At 40.9% G+C, this 24,034-nt stretch overlaps 2 protein-coding genes across 2 annotated transcripts in view; both read right to left on the bottom strand.

Moving 5' to 3' along the window:
• COG3 (component of oligomeric golgi complex 3) overlaps positions 1–10,146 on the bottom strand; it is a 32,052-nt gene extending 21,906 nt beyond the window's left edge. The window contains exons 1-9 of the mRNA XM_057374696.1: positions 9,899–10,146; positions 7,803–7,949; positions 7,228–7,289; positions 5,396–5,561; positions 4,519–4,593; positions 4,305–4,397; positions 3,887–4,012; positions 328–408; positions 84–127 (exon numbers count right to left, since the gene is read on the bottom strand). Of these exons, the coding sequence (XP_057230679.1) occupies positions 84–127; positions 328–408; positions 3,887–4,012; positions 4,305–4,397; positions 4,519–4,593; positions 5,396–5,561; positions 7,228–7,289; positions 7,803–7,949; positions 9,899–10,066 (962 nt within the window). The 5' untranslated portion in view covers positions 10,067–10,146. The remainder of the gene's footprint in view (positions 1–83; positions 128–327; positions 409–3,886; positions 4,013–4,304; positions 4,398–4,518; positions 4,594–5,395; positions 5,562–7,227; positions 7,290–7,802; positions 7,950–9,898) is intronic.
• A 1,700-nt stretch (positions 10,147–11,846) lies between these two features.
• Positions 11,847–23,673, bottom strand: SLC25A30 (solute carrier family 25 member 30). Its single transcript, XM_057374718.1, has 11 exons — positions 23,596–23,673; positions 22,931–23,020; positions 20,770–20,848; positions 19,247–19,394; positions 18,514–18,608; positions 18,178–18,263; positions 16,924–17,023; positions 15,939–16,059; positions 15,279–15,417; positions 14,268–14,348; positions 11,847–13,497 (listed from the first exon to the last, which is right to left on the bottom strand). Exons 2-11 carry the CDS (start codon positions 22,949–22,951, stop codon positions 13,456–13,458), a joined length of 912 nt encoding a protein of 303 aa, XP_057230701.1. The 5' UTR covers positions 22,952–23,020; positions 23,596–23,673; the 3' UTR covers positions 11,847–13,455.
• Between the last annotated feature and the right edge of the window lie 361 nt (positions 23,674–24,034).

Genomic DNA, 24,034 nt, shown 5'->3' with positions numbered 1-24,034 from the left:
ACAATGTGGTAAACAATATTAAACAAAAGTAAATACTTTCAAAACTTGAAACTATTGAAGATAAATTACATAGACATACTCACTCTGGCATTTTTTCAGATCTTTGCTCTACTTGTTCAATAAGAGTCTACTCAAAAAAAAAAGGATCATCAGTAAATTACATTTTTTTATTAATTGGAAAATAGTTGATAGCATTTTTTCATGGATACAATACTCAATCTTTGAATATTGTCACTTTTACAATAGGCAATCCTTGCATTCACACTAATAAATTCAAACCTCATTTTCATAACTTCCTTTCAGAAAGTTAGTTACCAGCCTACTTACTCTGACTTTTGGAGCAGCTGCTCTGAATCTCACATAAAACAGCGTGAAGGCATTGTCAGAATTTGGCATAGCTGAAGGATCCTGAAAGGAGAGATGAGAAATTGGCTAAAAAGCAAAATACCRTATTTGGCTTCTAGTATAAAATGGCTGAGATAATTAGGCTCCAAAAAAGGGTATTGGCTCTTTATGCTTATGCTTCCAGTGGAACAGCTCTTGGCCACTTCCCACCAAGAAAGGCATGTTGGCTTTAGAAGTCAAAGTCAGATGGAAGAGCAAAACCAACTCAAAAGTTTCATCCAACAGCCTCGACAAAGAAAGGAACATTTTCAGCAATTACAACATTCTCCAGTAGAGACAACAATGTTCTCTGAACCTGCCATAGTAGTGATTGCTGGTCTTTATCTGTAGGACTGCAACAGAACACATTACCCTTTAATCTGCCAATCCCAAGGCAGGAAAGCTCAGTTTCAGCTCATATTCAAGCTCCAATCGGAATAACAAGTCTTGAGGCAGCTCCCCCTGCAGCCCCCCCTAGCCCAGCTGGGCAACAGCTTGAACTCAGACAAATTCTAGCACTAACAAAGCAGAGCAGAGCCCCAATTTACACACCAAGCTTTCTTCCCCTTAACCTTACTGATGACAGAGAGAACAGATGGCCTTCTTTAGCAACAAGATGGGGACAGGAAAACTACACCATTCCCACCTCCTGTTTTCATCCTTGTGAACAACCTGATCATCCCACTACAAATATATCAAAACCTCCACTCACATGTATGTATCATCAAAGAACATTCAGGTCTCATCAGTCCCTTTCCTGTCCTGACAAGACCTCTTGTTCTGTTGCAAYAGGAAAACTCAGCACTTGATCACAACTAAAAAACACTGGTGCAGTACTGCACTTCTAGCAGATGGAGCCATTTCATGTTTCAAAGTATACAAAATATCCACAAAACCCCCATGTAATGGGAAGGATATCCTTCCTGACTTAAAACTCCTAAGCAGCAATTCAAATCCAGAAATTAGGTTACACACTTCTTTCTGTAGAGATGCTTATTATCAGAGATGTTCAATTTTGTTTAAATTAAGCTCAGTCAGGGCAATTCATTGGCATCAAACGAAGCTATGATACCTTTTTTTTTTTTTAATGAAGTCCAGTTTTGCATCAAACATGAAAAATGTTCAATGCCACTTAAACAAGATCTTCACTCCAGGAGTACCCTTTCACAAGCTTCCATGTTCACTGTCTAAAATTTCCTTCTTTTAGGTGTGCCAGTTCTCAATTCTAGCATCTTTCAGTTTCACTGATTATCCCTCAGGACACCCTGGTGTCATGGTTTTACTTGGTCTGATTTTTGGTGGTGGGAGGGTGGGACCAAGAAACCACAAAGATGGCTCCTGTGAGGAAGTTCTAGAAGCTTTCTCCTTCTTCTCCAGCAAAAGGACCCCTACCCGCTGTGTTTTAGAGCCAATCCATTATGGCTCTGAGGTTGATGGACAGGCTGCCCATCAGGCCTGGGCCAATTGCACAGGTTGGTTACATCTCTGTGATGACGAATGGTCTTGTACTTAAGAAGAATTCAAAACAAGATAGGGGTGGCCGCCATGTAGTTTTTAGGTTGTTAGTATCATGCACTGGGGAAAAACAGAGCAGGAAGGTGAGGAGATGTAAGAAGGAAAAATGGAGACCCAAGATCACAGTAAGGAGAAGATGGGATGAGTTGCTGTGCTGTTGCTGTGGTTCTTCGAGCATGGAGAAAACAAGTTGTTCTCAAAAGGCCTGTTTTATCAATGAGAGACCTGTATAGAAAAGAGAGCGACATTGCTCTGAGGAAAAAAAAAACCTGGCGTTTGAGGACTGGACTGAACTGATCAGGAGCCAAAAAAAGAGGAAGAGGCTTGCCCCCCCCCCACGACGTTTGAAGCGAGGTGATGCTAATAATAAGTGGATGCTTAGAAGAAGTTGCGATCTGCCAGGAGATTTGTGATTTGTGATAGTGGTCTTACGCCGCCGAAACAACGCAGTTTGGCCTTGGAGAACATTCTTTCCTTTCTCCTACGAGGTAAAGAAAAGACTCCCTTGCCATCAGCAGTTATACACTGACTGTTTCTTGAGAAAAGACCTTCCACAGCTTGGAGCTGTAAGAACGCTTCTCCTATGATGCTGGACGACAACCGTAATGAGTAGTTTGATCTGTGTTAGACTTTCATTCCTGCTCCCTGTGTGTGCAGGAAGACATGGGATGACCCAAGAAGGAGACRGGTCCCYRGAAAGAATAACAGGTGTCTTAAAATGTCMGTTTTTATTTTTCTTCYCCTTGTAAATTTTTCCCTATCTTTGTTCCCCTCCCYGGTGCAGTAGTATTCTTAGTAGTTTTTAGTAATAAATCTATTTTGCAACTTAAGTTATTCAGCCTGTCTGACCATTCTATGGAGCACATACGTATCTTTCTCTCAATTGTTATGTYATCTGAAAGCCATAAATTTTCGTGTTAATTGGGCTTTTGCTCCCCCTTCTTCCTTTCCAGTGGGAGAAGGGAGAGAACGTTGTGGGTACGGTGCTTTTGGCTTTCAGCACAGTCCAAACCACGACACCTGGACATCAGGTTTGCCTGAATAGAACTGAGCACAAGGTACAGAATAATTATTTGGAGAAGGAATCAAAGTGTGTAGAAAGAAACGTTCCGCTCTCCTTTCTGCTATGCCAAAATATTGCAGCATGAGACTATCAACATTTTAATGAGACCAAAAAACCTCCCTGCTCATATTTATGCCCAAATCTCACTGGAGTGATGGGGAGTAAACACCTAACTCTTCCCTGGGACACTAACTCTCAACATTTTAAAATGAAACAAGAAATACTGGCAATATAGGATAGGAATATATCCCTAGATAGGAATATAATAGGAAACTGTCACAGTTGTTATCTGCAGCTACACAATCCACTGCAGAATAAAGGAAATATTTAGATGTCCAAAAGCACCCAAGAATAYTCATTGGAATGTAATACTGAAATGGTCACAGCATGAACTTGGACTTGTGCTTTAACAATTATCATCCTATAACACCCAGCTCCTGTATGCTTTTTTCACATATTCCCTGCAATTTCTGTCTCCAAAGCAATCCATCTCCAAAAAAAACCCACCACAATACCTTTATTTCTCTTGGGCACCTTCCCCACTTGGCAACAGATGAATAGACAGTTGAGAGCTCCAGTGCATACATTGGTTCAGGAAAGCAAACTGGCCATCTGCTGCCTCTAACACAGTCCTTTACCCATCCCTGGCTTTCACCAGCTTACTGCTCACCTGTTTCAATTCACCAACTTCACTTTCTTCCATTTTCATGACTTTTTAATAATTACTACTTTTAAATCTTTTGGATCACTAGGTCTCTGTTTGGCTGAGAATTGGACAACCTACACAAACACTGTAGCATTGACCTATTTTCACAAAAAACTGCTGACACATCCCACCCTCAAAAAAAAAATAAAAAAGAACTGTTTGATCTTACAATAGACATTTCAGTACAGCTCGACTTCTCACTTACTGATTCACCTTACCCTTTTCATTAACTGGCTTGTGAGGTTCTGTAGTATATTCACAGTGTATGTCTTGATAAGGTGCATAGCTTTAGAAAGGCATTGTTTAAACTTAGTCAAATATACAGGATAGTCTTTAAAATTTGGCTGAAAGAAAGGAAAAAATCCATTTTAAATAGAAACAGTAAGAGTCAAACATTTATCAAAACTTAAAATACTCATACAACTAGCTAGAAATGCCAGATTGTACAAACTAAAAGCAGTGTTTTATAAAAAATAAGTAGAATAACAATTATATTCAATTAAAATTTTCTAAGTTTATAAACCACCATCCTTGACTTCTTCCTGAACTTGGCAGAGAAAACTTTCTATAGGAAAAAAAATTTAAAAGTATGAATAGTTTTGACAATTTAACTAAAATTAATACAGAATTACTTACATGTGATGAAATATATGCAATACAATCATCAAGCTTAGCCAGCATGGGAATGAATCCTTCACTGTTCACGGACAGTGTAGGGGAATTCAATTTCTTTGGAAAACAAAACAAAGCATCTTTGTAAGGAACCTACGTACATTATTGTTGGTGACAAAGTTCAAAAGACTTGTACACTTTCATTTTCTAAGACTATTAACAATGAAATAATACTTACAGTGTTGATGTTTTCCAGCTCATTAAAGTAAGAAAGTTTCTGCTGGATGTTTTCAGCCAGCTCAACAAGTTCTGACTATTAAAGAAAAAACAAATAAAAGAAAATCATCAACCTAGCAAGCAGCTTAAATATACATATAATTTGTGTGTAAAATTATTAAGCCTCTCTTTCAGCTCTCAGAACATACCATTGTAAAATATCTTCAAGTAACTTGCAACTAATTAAGTACAACAAAAGATATAAAAAAAACAGCAGTGCTCTCTTGCTCTCTCTTACCAGACACTGACACATAACTTTTTAGTATTTAAAATAATATATTCTACACATTTGTCAGCGTCCCACAGACAATGCAGCATACAAATAGCAGTGCTGCCATCAGTATTATGGAGATCTGTAGAAATCCTGTATTTCAGGATTGGAATCTTAAAAAGTTGTCCTTTATCTAATCTGATTTAAAAAAAAAAAAAAAAAAAAAAGTTCATTGTATCACTATTGAAGCAGTTCATCAGGAAAAAGCAGCAGTTTATCTGGGAAATAAGCTGGCAACTTTAAAGATCCTTCTTCTTGCAGTACCCAGCTCAAAATACTTCTGCAAGTGATATGAATTATTAATTTCAGTACAGTTTGCACTTGTCAGGCATCAGTTACAAAAGCTGCCCTCAGCTAGTTTTCTTCATTAAAGCATATACTGACACATACTGAACATTTTACTTTAGAGCCTGACACCCCAGCARCAAGTGAAACACACCCAAAAATTTAGGTCCAAAGCAAATGGAGGGAYTGCTACCATAGCTCAGATGTTTTCCCAGCCCAAGAAAAAGAAACTTCCATTTAAGATGTCTTAGTAGTACCCAGTAATCCTCCCATCAAAGATTACCTGCTCTTTCAAAAGCTGTTCACAGGCCTCATGTAGCGTTCCTGTCTTTGTGGACACAAAAAGATACTGTTTTTGCAGTGACTCCAGGTGCTGAAGGGCACTATTCACATCATTCAAGATAGCATCACACTGCTCCTGAAAGCCAGACAAGTAATCCCTCATCTGTCTAGAAAAAGAGAACCAACAGATAACAGAAGTAAAATTTCCCTTTCTGTATTTGCAAATCCAGCTGCCTGCAGGGACACTGCCACAACCTTTCTCCCTCTAGGAATAAGAGATCACTTATAGCAAGCAAGAGTGCACAAYAAGCAGATGATTCATCAGCTGCAGAAATAACAGAGCTGAAGGGTCTGGAATAGCCACTCCATTTCCCTGACATTCCTTACAGCAAGCCTACCTACAAAGCAGCAGCTTCCACCACGGCTGGTCTGGAGCATGTGAATCTCTCTAAATGGGCAGCACAAACACAGTGACTACTTCAAGCAGCCAAATTCTACCTGCCTTGCTCCCACCAGGGTGTTAATTTATGTCCCTTCTATACAATTTTCAGTTTCCATTTAGAAATTATTTTTTCTCTCCTGAAGTGGTTGAAACTATCTAGAGGATTCAAAACTTAATGTGAGGATTGAAAGAGGCTTAGATGAAACAGACCTGGTGTCTAATGTCCCCAAAGTTATCTAAGGCTCAATGCAGACAGAAACTCTAAATAATAGCTATTAATATTATTTCAAGCATTTGGCTAACCTAAAGCATCATTAACATTTAATTACACTTGGATGTCTGCGAAAACTTCTGAGTTCTACTTTACCACTTGAAAGCTGCAAGTAAAATAATTCTCGTCATCCACATGCACCAAGCAAAGAACTTACTTATTGTCCTCCTGCACCTTTGGCCTCCTGCAGACAGTTACATATTGGCCATCTTGAAAACCACTGAGCATCCATGCCACATTGAAGCACCTGTGTGCACTACTATGGACATGTCAAATGACAAAATGCAAGCCTGATACTCTTTTTACGTTCTTAATGATCAGATCATGGGCTCAGTATATACCTAACYCTCTGCTTTTAAGAAAAATCACGTGTCCTCAAATGTCAGAGCAGAAGAGGAAGAAACAGCCCAAAGAAAAGCAGAGGTAAAACAGAAGAGGAAATAGAGCAGCATCCCTTTGTGGCCAAGGGCAAGTTTATGAAGTCTCAAAACACAAGCCAGTTTCCATAAAAGCCACCAGCAAATTTAGCTAATTCATTCAGCTGTACTTCAGACTGTAAAGAAGTAACTGTGAAAGTCAGTGGGAAGGGGTTCTTCTGAGCTGACGGGAAAATCAGTCAGATGAAAATAGATGAGAATGGCAAGACTCAAAACTGGAGTTGAGCAAAGTGCCRAGGAATGCAGGGAATGCAGATTCAGAATCATAGCTATTGTCACTGTTGTGCCAAATGGTGAGAACAGAAAGGACCACCAGCCATATCTGCTTACACAGTCTCACTCTCAGAGGATGCCATTCCAATAGCAGCAGCAATTGGAATGGAAAATGCATAGGAAAGCTCTTAGATTGCCTTTGTCTACAGCCCTGTCTATAAGCCTAATCTAATTTCCATCTGTCTAAATACACTGCACAGTTCAGAAGGAAATCTGCATCCCTTGAACTGCTCTGCCACCTGGGCAGCAGCCTTCAGGATGGGAGTGAGGCACACAGCCTTGGAAAGCTCCAGTGCTCCAGAACATTCCCACATTCCTCGCCAACTGAATGYGAACACATGCTAACATTAATGGCCAAGATGAAGTTCTTCAAGGGTGGAACTGCTTATAGGGAAAGGAAGAACACGTACCTATACTTGGCACCTTCATCTTGATCCATCTGTGTTTGCACCTGAGCAAACCAGGAGAAGAACTAGAAGAGATTTTATGGTGTGAACAACAGAGATATCACATGCAATCAATTAAAAACAAAATAAAATCTATGATCTATGAAATGAAGATGAGCTTTCGTTAAAAACAGAGCTGTTTCASAATTCAATTATTAATCTAGGAAAGAAATTCCTCACTATAGGTCCTTTGCAATTGAAACATTCCATTCTATTCCTCAACTAAGCTAAARTGGGAAAAATTGAATTTCATCTGACTTTATTTGCACAAGAACAAGAGTATCACATTAGAAAGTGGAGATTCTTCTACATTAACAGCAACACCACTTCACTGAAGGGGTGCCTTATTCTCACATTAGACTCCACTCCAAACAGAAAAAGTACCTATCACTGAAGACTTTTCCCCAAATTTCCCCTTATGCATCTTGAAAACAGCCCAAAAGATTTAGCAAACCCACCAAAAGCTATGSAAGATACACAGACACTAACAGAATTCTCTGAAGATCACTTCATCTTGGAGGGTATTCAGTATCACTTACCTGCTGTGCTGTTTCAATTCTTTCATCCTCCATCCCCAGTGATGTAAATCCCTTCAAAAGGACATCCTCTGTGGATTCTGGCACCGCAGCTGTCAGCATAACAGGCAGTGACTGGGATGTCAGGCTGCACAAGTCCTCAATTGGAAGCTGTTCATAAAACACCAAAACTTTGGTTAGGCAACTCACTGAGAATTAGTAAGTGCAGCTCAACTGTAAAGAAATCCAAAGAAATAAAATAAGAAAATTACAGGCATCTGTTTTTGAAGAAACAAATGCAATGGACATTTTATCTATCAATATGATAATCACAGAATCATTAAGTTTACAGAGACCTCTAAGATCACTGCRTCCAACCATTACACCAACTACTACACCTACACATTTAAAAACACCACTCAGGAACTGTCAGATTTTTTTGCCAGATATTCAAGGGAAATTCAAGACTTAACGCTGCCATGATTATTTGGAAGACAAGAAATAGCTCTGCTGAACAGGAATTATTTTTTAGCCACAATTATTTTGTTTAAGCAAGAAAAATATAGAAAAAATTACCTTGGGATAAGTTGTATCTCAATTTATCATCCTTTATTTATATCATCCTATTTATCCATCCTTTATTTATATCATCCTCCAAGTATGACAGGAGGCTATTAATTAACTTGTATGGAAGAAATTAATTCAAGAAAAGAAACCTGTTATATACATTTAACTAATATCCTCTTTAATTACATGATATGTATGAATTGTATGTTTTCTAAGAAAATCAGTAGGGTAAAAACAGAAAATATTGCTTAACTACAAACTGTTATCTGTCTAGAAAACAACTCAGTAAAATATTCCTTGCCTGGTCATACTAGTCCAGCAAAGAAGGAACCATCATATTTCAACTATTTGAAAAAGCACAGATAGTTATACATTGTCCAACTTCCACACACCTCTCTGCCCTGCCCCACAAAACAGAGCTGACTCTGGAAGGGGAGCCAGGGTTTCTCTCATGTCTAATATGGAGGGAAAGGCAAGTCCATCAGAGACTGCTGTTTCAGGGCAGCTGAGACACCACTGTCCCACCTCCCCGAAGAACAAAATGTCTTAGCATTGCTGTTGTCCTGACTGGCAAATACAGCACCTGCCTTGTTGCAAAGCTGGTTTAGATCCTTAGGAACATCCTCTCATAGCAGGACATCCTTCTACACTCATTTTGAATGCCTGCCAATATTTACTTTTTGCATACTGCTTACACAAAAAAAAGAGGAACCAGGAAGGATTAATTGAAACAGGTGCATTTGAGAAAGGAATTGCTTTACACAGTCCCTTTTGCAGTTYGGAGCTTTCAGACACTTGCTGAGAGCAAACTTTGTTGATTTTATGGCACTATCTCTTGTGCTATGATCCTGCTCAAATACAAATCCACTGCTGAAAAGTGCACTTAGGGAATGCAAACATTCTGCTCCACCACCCTTTGTATACAAGGGAAAGCTCATAAATAATCTCTCTGTCAGAGTTTGGAGTGCTATAGCTAAGTGACAKACTATGTCCTCTATGGTGCTGACGAATCATTAAGCTTTTTACCACTATTACCGCCTTTCCACAGCTCATTCGAGAGCCTGCAAGTCGTACCAGGAAATAAGACTGGCGCCAAYAGCTACACATTGGTACAGATCACGTTAAGAGGACTAAAAGAATGAACTCTWCCACTAAACCTCCCAGTTTCAAGAGGACAAATGCTGGTGGACTGGAGCAAGCAGCGAGGGCAGGCAAAGAAAGTCCGTGGATTCTTAGAGGAGAGCTCCCACCACTGCCTACAAATCCCTGCAAGCCAGGGCGGGCGGACYGGCGGCATGGGGTTCCTCGGGAAGGCTGCAGGCAGAGCGAGCCCCCGAGGGAGGGCGAGAGGCTGGGGACGCGGTGCGGGCGCAGTCCGGATGGCAGAACGCTGCTGAGACCCCTAAAGCCCGGGAGCAGGCGCGGCCCCGCAGGCCCAGCCGCTCTGGCCGGGCAGGGCCGTCACACCCGCCCGCCTGGCGACGTGGCACCGCCACCCCCCGCCCTCGCTCCCGCCCGCTGCCCCTCCGGACCGGGCAGCGCCGCCGCCTCACCTCGGGAGGCACCGGCAGGTTCTCGGCGGCCGCCTTCAGCTCCAGCACCGAGTCGGTCTGGCGCTCGCTGAGCGGCGCGGTGGGCTGCGGGCGGCGGTCCCAGAGGCTGAGGCGGTCCCGCACGTCCCTGGCCGCGAGCGGCGGCTCCGCGGGCGGCGGTTCCAGCATGCTGCCGGCGGCGGGACGGGCGGCCGGGACGGGCCGGGAGCGGGGCCGGGAGCGGGGCCGGGAGGGCGGCGGAACGCCGGGAGCGGGGCGGCGCTTCCGGGGGAGGCTCGGAGCGCACCGCGCCGCGTCGCGTGGCAGTGACGTCACGAGCAGGCAGGGATAAGTGCGTCATGAGGGGCGGCTGGCCGGCATAGCGCCCCCTGGCGCCTTGGAGGAGCGGGGGCGGCTGCGGCACCCCCGAGTCCCCAGATGGATGCACGGGATCACAGACTCGCTTGGAAAAGACCTCGGATTGTCGAGTCCAACCYAGGACCAAACACTTSCATGKCARCTAGACCATGGCACTGAGTGCCACGTCCAAGTCATTCCTTAAGCACTCCCAGGGACGGTGATTCCACCACAYTCCTGGGCAGCCCATTCCCACGTCTACCGACCCTGAGAAGAAATTCCCCGATATCCAACCTGGATCTCCCCTGGTGCAGCGGGAGGCTTTGTCCTCTCACTGTGTTGCTGGTTCCATGGGAGAGGACACCACCCCCTGAGCACACCCTCCTTCCCGGTGGCTGTAGGAGTGATGAGGTCCCTGCTGAGCCTCCTTTTMTCCAGGCTACACATCCCAGCTCCCTCAACCCCTCTCATGGGATTTGTGCTCCTGGCCCTTCCTCAGCTCGGCTGCCCTTTCCTGGACATGCTCCAGCACCTCAATTCCTGAATTGTGGGGCCCAGAACTGGACATAGCACTTGAAATGTGGCCTCACCAGTGCCAGGTACAGGGACCACACTGTTGCTGATACAGGCCAGAATGCCATTGGCCTTCGGAGCCACCTGGGCACRCCTGGCTTGTGTTCAGCTGCTGTTGGCTAGCACTCYCAGGTCCTTTTCTGCTGGGTCACTCTCCAGCCCCTTTCCCCAGCCAGCAGCACTGCAAGGGGGTGTTGTGGCCAAAGYGTAGAACCTGCACTTGGTCTGGTTGAACCTCCAGGCAGAGACCGCCACATCCATGGCTGTCCCAAGGACACTGGTGGGCAGCGTGGCAGCTGACTCACTCCTTCCGTTTCCTGGAGCCTTCTTTCCTGAGGCAGCAAAGGCCATCATCTTGGTTTGTTTTTCATTTTTGTAAACTTAAAYCTTTTATCATTACACACCAAATCCTAACTAAGGCACAGCAGAATTACAGAGGTTGAAAAGAACTGSAGGGATTCACTGCAATAGTCTCAGCTGAGATCTTGAACTACTATTTCACTGTTTTGCATTTGGTGCTTAGCAGTTGATGYCACTCCATCTTGCCCAGCTCTCCCTCTGCAGCTTCCTCACAGATTAACTAGTGCAGGGCAGTTACTGTCACTCCCAAGTGGCAGATTCTTCATCCCCCTCAGAGCTGGTCTATCACATTTATCCTACCACACATGATATTCAGAACCCTAGTCTGGTTACCAGTGTGATAAACTTACTCTGWGGCTACACAAAGCAAAGATGATTGATCTGTTTCAGACCAGTTTCTGTAAAAGCAGGGGAAATGGTGTTACTGTTTAAGATATGCCAAAGAATAGTGAAAACCTGTGGTCAGTGCATGTTATTCAGCCATAAGTCATAGCAAGACAAGCATTGAACTGCAGCAGCTTTAGTCTGCCTTGGATAAATAACCAAGAGTTTGGTATCCAAATAACTGAGTATCCAGTTCAATGCCAGCAACAGCCTTCCTTTCTTAATCAGCTTGAAGTATTTGAAACACCCCACTAACACTTGAAACTTAAAAAGTGAAAGCAGTTCTGAGTCARCACACCTTACATTTTAATACTTTTAATAGGCTTAAAAATGTAAAACATACACTTTGCTTACACAGCATACAAAAATATTTACAATTGTTTTTATTAAAGCACAGAAACAATTTTAAGGGGAAACACTGCACCTCAGCGTGCCCCTAWATATAGAAAACATTGTCCTTTAGGAAAGAAAGTGCCTTGTGCATTAAAAAACCCATTTGTGAATTCAAAATTAGTAGTTTTAATTTATTACAGTAATTTTGAAATCGCAACRAAATTTCTTTAAGTGGAATGCATGATTCTGTGAAAAACGTGTAAAATATTAACACAATACCACAAAAATACAAAGCTATGCATCCTGCTTTGCTGACCTCTCTAAACACAGATCCATCCCATGGACTTGCATCTCACACATTGCTTTTTCCCAGAATTTAACAGCAGCATTTAAGAAGCAGCCTGCTGTAACTGTTTAGTTAATGGCCCTGAAGTTTTRATAAACCTTTAAGCCTAAAGGTAGTGTTTTATAGAAGGCTGTGGTTGATTTCCACGTCAAGTGTTTCCTTGTGCGTAACAGCAACTTAAGCCTCTTTGGTATATGAAAGTRTTCACTAGTTCTGGATTTGGGTGTCTGTTTCAAGAAGGAAAGCAGTCTTTGTAGTAGATTCACTTTTGGAGGGTTTGGTTCTTGTCACAGGCACCTGCATGACAGAGCCTGACTGCTCAGTGTAAAACTTGCACCTCAAGATGACACCTAAACCAGCCAGTAACCAGTAGTTCTTCCCAGTGATGGGAGAGGCATGGAAAGTTGCTCTGCAAGATCAGCCGATGGGTATGAACTTGTTTGAACTTCATTCCTACTTGCAATTTACATATGAATGTGTTGAAGAACCACTTATGCTGAACAGCAAGAATGATACATTGGAAAAAAACCCACAAATTTCTTCAAGCTAYGCAAAACTGTCAACTGTAGCAACCACACTTGCTAATGAAGCTGGATTACTCCCAGCAAATTATGCAGACATCTCAGAACTTAAAACACAGGAAAGCTTCAAAACCAGAAGCAGATTTTATACTGCCAACTTGAAAGCCAGCAAYGATGTCTTGTGACACTTCCAGTTAACTGGAAGCTCTAAGCTATTACCCTCAAATTGTATATACTTCTGAAATCAGGAAAAGCCCAGCTCCTTGGTTCTGCTTATCTTCCTTACAGAAATACTTTTCTCCTTTACAGAAATCCTTTTCCTTTCCTTCCTTTATGGAAATCTACAGAAATACAGAAGAAATAAACTGTTCTTTGACTCAAAACACTCTGCTTTGAGACTCAGATGCACAAAGTTGCATGAGAGATCTTTACATTCAAGAGCATTGAAAYAGTTGACAGAAGGTATTCCACCATGCTCAGTTCAGTCTGGAAGACAGTGCACATCATGCACTGAATCACATGCACAAGCCATGGTCACAGAAGCCAGTTTGCCTTGAAATCACTTCCAGGCTCTTCTCACTCAGTCTTGCAGTAACATCTTCCTTTGGCCAGCAGCTCGGACAATAAAGAGCAAACACTCAAGACAACTTCCACTTTGCTCTAAASTCAGTACATTAACAGAATTCTGTACACAGCTCAGCATGTCAGGCATCCAGCTTCTTCAGCTGTTCATATGTCAGAAAGAACTGGGACAGCTGATTAAGGAAAACTGTTTCATGTTCATGCAGTGCAAACTGGTCACTTTGCTACTGACGATCAGCTGCATCTGTGTGAAACTGCATTCCACTCCTTGTTCTTTCCTACACCATGCTGCAGGTTGGCCACTTTTTTACACAATACTAGGCAGAACAATCAAACTTGCTTTAAGGCTGGTGACAGAAATTACTTTCCCATTCCTTCTTCCTCAGGATCTTAAACCCAGGACTGAAGAGACAGGATAATACTGCAAAAGCCCTTAAGAGTCTCTGCTCATGTAGCTCTGATGGGCTACAGAAGGTTTGTTCATGGTAAAAAACACTACTACCAACCCACTTCCCATGGCTCTCATCAGCTGGCTCTTGAAACAAAGCCAAAATTGTGTGAGACTAAAACAAAAAGATTGCATCGTTAACTGCCAACCGTTTCCCCAGTTCTGGAGAGAGCCCCCATTTCTAACTCACCTGGTCAATTTTGTTTAAAACTAGGCTCAAAACAAAGGAAATGGACAGGGCTGAAATTGGAAGAGCAGAAAATTGTTTTTTAAGATCATGTTTTAATATTCACTTCATGTGAATCACAAATTCAATCTGACTGGAAGCAGTGGACTAAAAAAAACCTGTCAACTACACAATTTTYCATTCATAGAAAAAAGGGAATATCTGAGCTGATATGACACTTCCCACACTGAGTAATTCTGTGAAAAACAATYCTTGCTGTTGTATGGCTCAGTGGTTTTGCACACCTTTAAAAAGGATACAATGATATTCCAAGGACCAAGTCTTAACCAGTTTGGCCAAAAACCTTTATACAGGGCAAAAAAGCCTTCATTCTTCCATGTCTAGGGGGAAAAAACCAAAAACATAACAACAACACACTTCTGTAATTTTTTTTTAGTGAGAAATCCAGACAACATCTCAGCTAACAAGACTATATCAGACTTGATATAGTCAAAGGGGTGGCTTAGTCCTGTAACCTTAAACTTATTGTCTGACAGGACAAAGAAACACATTTCACTAGGTAAAAACAAGATTAATCCAAATTGCATTCCTGCACTTGGCCCCACCTCCTCTCCCCCCCAAAAAAAAGAACCAAAAAGCCCAAACATTTCTCTCCCCCCCCCCACCCCCCAAACGCCTTGCAGAGTACTGCCTGTAAACCTGAACATTAGGCAGTCCCTTGAAATATTTCACTTTGCTTTATGGACCTCACAGAATTTCACAAGACAATGCGACTTGGACTGATCAGTCAGCAGGTTGACACCAATAGCTTACTATCCATTCTTCTCCACATAAAAGGCCATCATGCTCCCACCTCATACCAAATTTAGAGACTTAAGAAACCAAATCAAAGTAATCAAAATCAGAGGCTGACCTTGCCTCTGGCTCTACTAGGCTTTCCATTATGCAGTAAGCAACAGAGGAAACCATCTCTTCTAGAAGATCTTGTTCTTTAAGAACTGACCTAGGAAATGGTAATTTTCTGTCAGCCTGACACAGYATAAACTTAAGAAAGAGAGACTGCTGCTGAGAGCCTTCCTCTCTTCATCCAAGCACCCAAAGGAAGCAAAGTTCTGCAGCAGACACTAACTTTCTTCCTGCCTTTCTGTCAAGAATACTTTTCACACKTAGTGCATTATTGGCTGCATAGTCCTTTTGAACATTATGAAAAAGCTAATTTACTAGGGAAAACAGAACCATTTTGAGCTCTACAGCAAAACCCTTGCTTGGTGGCAACAGTTTCTATTTATGCAGATACATGAAGTATTCACCTGTACCAAGCAATCCAAAGTGCCCTTGTARGCTGAGTGTCCCCCATGTTGCTGGCTTTTCTGATTCATCATGCGTGTCCTCACAACATCAACTGGGTTGGATGCAAGAGCTCCAGCTAACCCACAGGCAAAACTGGAACTAATAAAAGAAGGGTTTAATGAAATCTGATCTACCACACAGAGATGCACAAGAATTTCCCCTTCCCAGGAAACACAGTAATAATGACTGTTTAATGCTTTTAGTTAAAAATCAAATCAGTGAATGGATGTGAAAAGTTACTTTTCATTTACTATAAAAGCATAATTTTGGAGATTTGCTATACCTATACAGCCTTACATATACAGTATGACTGAAAATATGTTTGTGCCCTTGAGTATAATATTTKACTGTGACTTTCTTCTAACCTCAATTTGCACAGTTGAGTGACTCACCCCACCCACAAAACAAATTTCCATATTTCAAAAGGAAGTTAAATCCAAAGCCTAAATAAAATTAGCTTCCATGCTACATGCTACCATTTGAGATGCTATTACATTAAAAACTATAAACACATCAGAAGTATATTTACATCTAGTCAGATGATAGAAAATGCAAAACACTCATCTCCTCTACAGCAAGAACTAACCAATGCTAAGTCACAAACAGTTACACAAACTTACAGGAAGTGAGTATATACTGTATCCCCCATAAATCCAGACATAATTAGGTGTTTCTTGGTAAGGTCATACATTGGCAATTCCACTCCAACAACAATTGCAGCTCTCTGTGCTGTCAGTGATACTCCCTGGCAAAAGAAAGGACACAGTCAAAGCTTAAATTCAACCTTGGTACACTATTAGAAAAATGAAGCTCTTATAAAGCAACACACCATAAATGTGTTAAGAACATTGTAAATTCAAATAAGGCTAACTGGTACAAATCTTAGATGTACATGCTCCAAAAACACAAATTTGAAATAACATATAAATCACTTCTCCACACAGAATGACAGCTTCAGATCCTCTAAGTTATTTGCTGTCTCTGCCTAACATCTCAATTCTTGCATCAACAGTCAGCTAAAATCTCAAAAACAGTGCTCCTTTGCTGCTAGCTGAAAAACTGACAAAGTAAGGAGGATGAACAGAAAACTGAACATGAAGAAACTTTGTGAGAAAAGCACACTAATAGAAAAACATTCCTCTTTTCCAGCTGTTTCAAAATAATTGTCCATTTTGAGTCTTCAGTTGTTATACAGTCATTGACTACAACTGGCGTAAGAGACAATTTTAAGACTGAATGTGAGAATTCCTGAGCTAGAGGGGATGCTCATTAGCTCCTTTGCTTCCAAATGTTCTTTAGCATGTTTTAAAACAGAGCATAAAGATTTAGAGGCGTTGTGCCAAAGGTTCCTGAACTATTCCTAGAGTCAGTCACCCTAACTGAAGCCTACATTTATCTTCCCTTTCCCAAATGGCAGCTAATCCTTGCACACAAGGCTGGCAGTAACCCTTCACCTGAAAGCACTGAGACACCAGCAGTGAAGAAGTCATGACAAATGACAGACGTATTAAATCCTCCATATTTCAGCTGAGAACACTGTAGGAGTACTTGAAATTCAATTGAGCAAGAAAGTGTACTTGAAGTGTAAGATACAGTTAAAAAAACTTGCCTTCCATAATCCTTTAGTGCCTTCCTTTTGGTAGATCTGTATGAAGTTTCCCATCATTCCTCCTTGAATCACACTACCTTGGGCTTGCATTCTGATCTGAGATTGATTTGAAGATAAAATTAAAAATACGACCAATAAAATAATAAAATTATAATAAACTATTGAATTAAAATTTTAAGCAGCAAAGGCAATTTCTCTTTGAATATAAATTAAACCATGGTGCAATCTTTTGCCTTAACTATCCAAATGCASCTGCTAATTTTGAACAAGTATGTGGCAGAACTTTTAGCTGCATTAAGTCACTTCTATTTCTRTGTAGTACACTCCTCCATTTAGATAAGACTGGCAGATGGGTTCTGCAGGATGTCCTTTACAGTTGTCTCACACTAACATGTTGAAATAAAAGGTTAAAAAGATTAATGCTTCAGTAAGTGAGAACAGTAGTCTTCAACCCTGTACATTTATAAGAACATCCTGAGGAACCTGCCAAGGTAACTTCCAAATACAAGTTTGGCAACACATTAAGTGGACATATTTTTAGGAAGTAACTAATTGAGGTCACACTTGAAATACAAGCTTATGTTCGAAATGCCACTACATAACCACACTAGCACTATGAAGGATTAAGATTTTAGTGGTTTCARAAGAACGTAAGAGTTATCTTGACTTCCTTTTCATTAGGAGCAGATGTATAAGTCACAAGCTCCAGTGTTGTAAGATAAATGCAAGTAACTATAATTAAGCTAATAGTTTCTTAAAGAGTTGATTATTTCATTAATTCACTTTAAATGACTGATACTGGAATGCCATTTCCTTGGGGCACACATTTGCAAAATTCTTAAGGAATCTTACAGTATGAGTAGCACTCACCAAAACTCTTGCATCTGAATTGACGTTCACCTATTTTGAGCTCTAGAAACATCTTAGTGTAACAGCGTTAACAAGAACTACACATGAAATGTGCAGTGTGGCTTCCACACAAACACTACAGCATGAAAGTTACTCTCTCCCCATAGTCAGAAAAAGTTATGTGTATCCAGCTACTGCCCCAGCCTTCACTTTCCTCATGCATACTTCCAAATAATTCATTTGGACCAGAAGAAGGTTCCAAGAATTCAGGATGCTACTGATTTTTTAGAAGTTAAGAGACAAGAATAAATAGGGTTACAAAACAAATCCTATATTCATCAGGAGAGTGTTCTTACTTCAGAAGAGAAGAAAAACTAAAAAGACATGCTCTGCATAATTACCTTTAAGACATCTGTAGGGTTGGCAATAGATGACGAGATTACTCCCGAAAGAACGCCACACAGAACATTCATCATCAGGGTTTCATCTATTTCACAAACAAAAAGAGTTTACATATTTACAAAGCTTAAGATGCATTAGGACAGAATGATGCCTCCTCTCATTTAACCAGAGAGTGCCAGTTACAAAGCCATAAAACCTGCTCTGCTGAGTTATCCTTGGTAACTGGTATAAGGAATGTCTTCTCTGTAGACTTGTTGAAATGCTACAGTAAGATACCAAATGGAAACAATCAGCTTCAAGCAAATCAACCAATTAAATGGAAAATAACCACTCACCTTCTGGACGCTCAACAAATATTCTTTTTAAGCTCTGGTAAGTGCCTATTTTTATAGTTCCATATGAAGCTTGCCGTAGCATWGCAGGTGCAATCCTGTAAAAACAAGCAACAATAACATTTATGCTCAAAAACTGATCAGAAAATACTTCCTAGTGCAGAAAAGTCAGAGACATCTAGCAGAGAAAGGTTTGTTCATTTAAATCAACATTTTAAACTCATTATAAACAAAACAAGCTTGGAGGTTTTTCACATCTCAAACATTTTTAGGTTTTGGTTTTTATTTTTTTAAATAAAGCCTGCAAGAACAAGAATGAACTGTGTAGTGATTACTATTAGATCATGCTTCAACTTGTAATCTATAAAATAGCTGGCAGGCATGTCTGAAACATAATTCCCCCACCAGTTTGCATGTTTTGAAGAAAAGCATGMTCATTTATAGACAAAGGTCAATTCAATTTTAATTCTGAGAGATGGAACAACCATAGCAGCACTGTAGAGAGTACCCTTATGCTCAGCTCTTTTATCAATTAGATTTTGTTGTTTGTTCAAGGGGTTTTATAAATATGAAATGCTATTGCAGTGTGCAGCACTGAAGGTATCTAAGGTTGATCTTCCAAATTCCAGGTTAAGACTAACCAAACACTTTATAATCCTGAAACCCAAATATTCACATACAATGGGCTTATCAATAGTCTGTTCATAAGCCATTGATGCAGGCCAGTTAACCCTACCCAGAGTATAAGGCTTTCAATCCTTCTTCTTTGCATATTCTGATGAGTGCATGCACCATTCCACGGTAGCGGATCTCTTTATATTTGGCATCATTAACTTGACCTTGAACCTGGAGACGTGTTTTGGTCAGATCAATCGGGAAAGTACCTTAAAGGAAAATCAGTGATAAAATTAATCAAGTACCTACCTAACCAAAGACAACAAAGAACATCATCCAAGAAACAGCAACATTTCTTAGACACTAAAATATATAAAAGTACTCTCATGGGAAAAAAGTCATTCTAACCAAGACTTCCTTTTAAAGGAGTGCTTCACATTCTTTCACCTAGTTTCTTCTACAGACCTGTCAGAGGCCCTGCCTACTTCCTGTGTTTACATTCCACATTCACTATATTTTCAGGCAACATGACATTACCTGGTTGTAAACTGCCATGCTGACCAGGATTCTGCCATGCCAAGCATGTACAGAATTTGCAAGTGTATTCTACCAAAACCTTTGAGAAGCACATGACTGAAGGCACATAAATTCTATATGACAAGCTATACAGATTCTGGCCTAGTATCTGAACAAGCAATTGCAGCAGTACCTATTTCTGTCACTGCTTTCCTGCAGCTTGCTGCTAKGTTATGTCCAGTCTCCATGCTTCCCATCCCAAAGGGTTCAGAAAGCAAATCCATCCAGGAAAAAGGCCATCTCAGCATGCCATACTCACCTAAGCACTAACAGCAGTCAAGATTAACTACACCTGTTCAAATGAGGYTTACCAGACAAACAAAGCTTTCACAAATTGTCTTCCTTACAAAGCTTTTGGCATTATTGGCCATATCCAGTCAAGTCATAGTTTCAAACTCATGTTTGCACAAGTTTCCTAAGCAGAAATCTGTCCCATCCYGGAAATCATTCAAAGTCAGATTGAACAAGGCTTTGAGCAACTTGAGCTAACTGAAGATGTCCCTGCTCAAAGCAGGGGGGTTGCATTTCAGATAAGATAAGGACAGTGATATTTTAGGTTTGTCTTTAGAGTAGACCTAAAACATCAGCTGTCCTGTCTCACTACAGCAATTATTTGATGATGCTTACTGCCAAATTTAAGTGTTCAAATCTAAGCAGCCACTTACATTCAAGAAAAGGGAATTTAAACTGYAACATAGATACTCAGGAAAGCTAAGAGAAAAATGTACAGGTTCAGAGCTTAACTTGTCTATGTAGCAAATCAAAAAGAGTACCWACTTATGACACTGTCTAGGAACACATCACACAAATACCAAATAATAAAACATAAAGGTAAAACACGTATAAAAACGAGACTCAGCAGGGATGAGAATTTACAGACACACGTGTTCTGACATTGATATAATCTCTGTTGCAACTTTCCAATCAGCATTATACAAAAAAACTATGCTGTAGGCCACAATACTCCAATAGTACTACTGTGTCACTGACAGCATGGAACCAAACTTGTTTTACATAGGGACTATCCAAGTGAAGAAAATAAATTCAACACTTAAAGGAAACACTTACCACATTCTGCTGTGATCGATGCTAAACCTCCGTAGATAAAGGGCTTCCAGTTCAGTGCTGGCATTATTGGTTCCTCTTTCTGTGAAAGGGGAATATTTAATGCTTTTGTAAGTACAGGTCATAAATACATTAACACTTAGTAAAATCTTGGTGCCTGGTCCATTTAAAATGGACCTTTCAAACACTCCAGTGGTAAAAAAAAAAAAAACATTTAATACTTTCGACAATCAGAAGAAAGTGAGGAAAACCACAGAGAGGCATCTGGGTTCATATCAGTGTCTATTGTGTATTTGGGCCATCACTCTCCTCACCATGAAAGGGTAAAGCAGTTTGTCTCCCAGGCACAATGTTAAGGAGCACTGCAGTGTATCGCCTCCAAAGGTTTTTACCAAGCTGAACTAGCTCAAMTACATCCTGCAATCAAGTAGAACTTTTAAGACAGTCATTACAAAACTTCATTTTTCTGATTAGTAGCATCAACGTGAGCTGAGCTGGTCCACTTGGACAGAAAAAATAAGGGTGCATACACCACCTTGCTTCATTTAGACCTATTTCTGCTACCAGTGTTCACAATATTAATTCTTGTGACTGTTRCATGAAAATTGTGTCAATTAAGTGAATGACACAAATTGCAATTAACTATAGCATATGCTTTGCAAGATGTTAAAAGTAATCCAATTATCTTAGAAGAGATAACTTCAAAACCAAACTAGTCCAGCCAATACAAGATTGCCCTTCCCAAAACAAAGCAGGTCTCTCCACAGGTTATTTTTCYCTTCCTCACAATATAAATACATTTCATTTCTGTAATATCCTCCTAAACATTGCAGTCTACTCTCATTTTTGCCAATCAATTTTATGGGGGAAATTGTACTTGCAAGTATTTCCATTGGCACCTACACTCCCCTGCTCATTCACCCATAGCACCCAGCTGGAAAATATCACCAATACACCAGTTTACTTAGCCCTGCCGTTTGTACAGCTGAACCTTCTTTAGTCYCCTCCTCTAGAAATTCCAATAATCCAGCACCTAAATAAATTTTCAGAATTGCGGACACTCAGCAGGCCTGAACAGTTTCTGCAGCACTARTTTTCCTTTTATCATCTTCACTTCATGAGGAGTTACCTGGGTCCTCTGACAGAAGAGGGAAAAAAGAAGCTAAAAACTACACATATTCAAAAAAAAAACACACATATTCAACACACATGTAAGAAATCCATCTTACTCTTCCAAACAAAGCAAACAAACAAAAAAAAAACAAACCAAACAAAACCAACCAAACCACCCACCAAAAAAACAAAACAAAAAAGTAAACAAGTAAAGACAAATAAGGACACCCCACTATACTGCAAAAAAGAATGCAGTACAGAGGTCTGGACAAACAGGCTTAGACTATGCCAGCTTCTCAATATGAATGAGGCAGAGCCACATGGACATGACCCTGTATCAGAGGAAGGCCAGTTCCAGTTCCAAGTTCCTCATAATCCTGTTCTGCTATGACTAAYGGCAGATCCTTTAATTAAAATAGACAAACCCAAGCTCAGTTTGACCACTGTCAGCCACAAACCTGATCTTTGCTCCTGAGAAACTCATCAAAATTGACAGTTAAGCCCCTCAACAAATTAAAACAAATTTTCATCTATCACAAATACTGTTACACTAATACAACTAAAATATATCCTTTTTCTGTTTGTTTCATATTTTACTCTGCCTCGACAATGAATACTAYTCACTTTTTCTAAGTAATTCTGAGCACAGCCAAATAGTTTTCAATTTGCACAGATTTACAAATTATTCAATATATACAGAATTAATACAGATTATTAGTTSAAGCTTCAATATATACATAGTATACCCTAACAAAAAAATTTTGTAGCACACTCTTCTTTTGACAGAKCCCAAGGTGAAGGTCAAGGTCTGTACATCTGAAAGGCTTGTGAGTCTCAACTCCTGCCGGTATGCCAAATTAACCCTATGAATCTTTCCACTTCCATCCTCCAGCCCTCCTTCTAGATTTCCATACTTTAGGCAAAAGTAGGGAGAAGTAGAAAGGAGAAAAAAAAAAGAGTACAGAGGAAGAGTTCTAAAAAAAAAAAAAAAAAAAAAAAAAAAAAAAAAAAAAAAAAAAAAAAAAAAAAAAAAAAAATCAAAAAGACACACCAGCCAGTAATTTCGCCCCATGACCTCAGCTGTCTCATTTTCCGTTCATATTCCGAATTCTTGGTTTGCTTCGTATTCAGAACTCCTTCCCTATATCAACAAAAATAGTAAATGTCTCCTTAGAAGAATCCCGTACCAGTTGAGTGAGTGACAAACTAGTTAAAAAGATAATCCAGCCATCATTTTCAAATAAATTAAGGTCTCCAGTTTTCCTAGAAAAATACTATCTTTATCAAACATACACTGTTGTACCCTGAACATCAATGATGCCAGAGAGGCTATTCGACTCTAAAGGACATTGGAGATTCATCCACGCACTTTCTGCAGAGATCAGAAGYGAGTCTTCTTTCTTTTAACCACAGCGTGACCGGAATAAACCCAAAAGCCCGGRTTCCATAAAAGAATGAATCACTTAAATAGCTCGGTATTTCCCTCATGGGAGAGCAGGCTTGAAAAGTCACACATCAAATTATACATCGGGCGAAAACATCGCTAACGTACTAAGTACACAGTATACTGGAGTTTGTAGAAGTTTTAGCTACTGAAAATGGACTCGGCTCCAGGGAGGCAATAACGACTGCATAAACTACACACGAAAGATGGTCTCCCACCCCCCCATGACCTGAAGACGACAGRAGTAGAACAGCCACCATATCTCCACTCACCACCGAGCCCTGCCAGACTCTGCGTCCCGCCACGCCGATCCCTCCGCTCCCAAATCCCAGCGCCACTCCCCGCGGCCGCGGCGGCTTTTGGGGAACGCGGGGCTCCGCCCCGGGGCGGGCTGATTCGAAGGGCCGAGCCAGGAGTGGGGTGTGGAAGGGGTGGGTGTAAAGCCGCGGTTGGTTTGAAGGGTCCGCCGAGCCGGCTGTAATTATCGGGGGAAAAGATTAACTACGCTGACCTTGCAGTCAGCGGTCTCCCCTCGCCGCTGGCCTTGGGACACTACTGGGCACGGGGGCATTTTCCATTAGCATTCCTGCCCCAGGAGAACGGAGCGGCTGTGCCGGTGTTTCAGCTTTCCCCGGTTAACGAGTGGGTAACTCGCCCCGCAGGGTTTCTCCTCATCATTACCTGTAAGGACATTGATTTTGCCCCTCGGTT

The sequence above is a fragment of the Malurus melanocephalus genome, unplaced genomic scaffold (assembly GCF_030028575.1).
Source record: "Malurus melanocephalus ecotype Western Australia unplaced genomic scaffold, MMel_1.1 scaffold_231, whole genome shotgun sequence".
NCBI lineage: Eukaryota > Metazoa > Chordata > Aves > Passeriformes > Maluridae > Malurus > Malurus melanocephalus.
The sequence above is the reverse complement of the archived record's forward strand: the minus strand, read 5'-3'. Positions and strand labels throughout refer to the sequence as shown.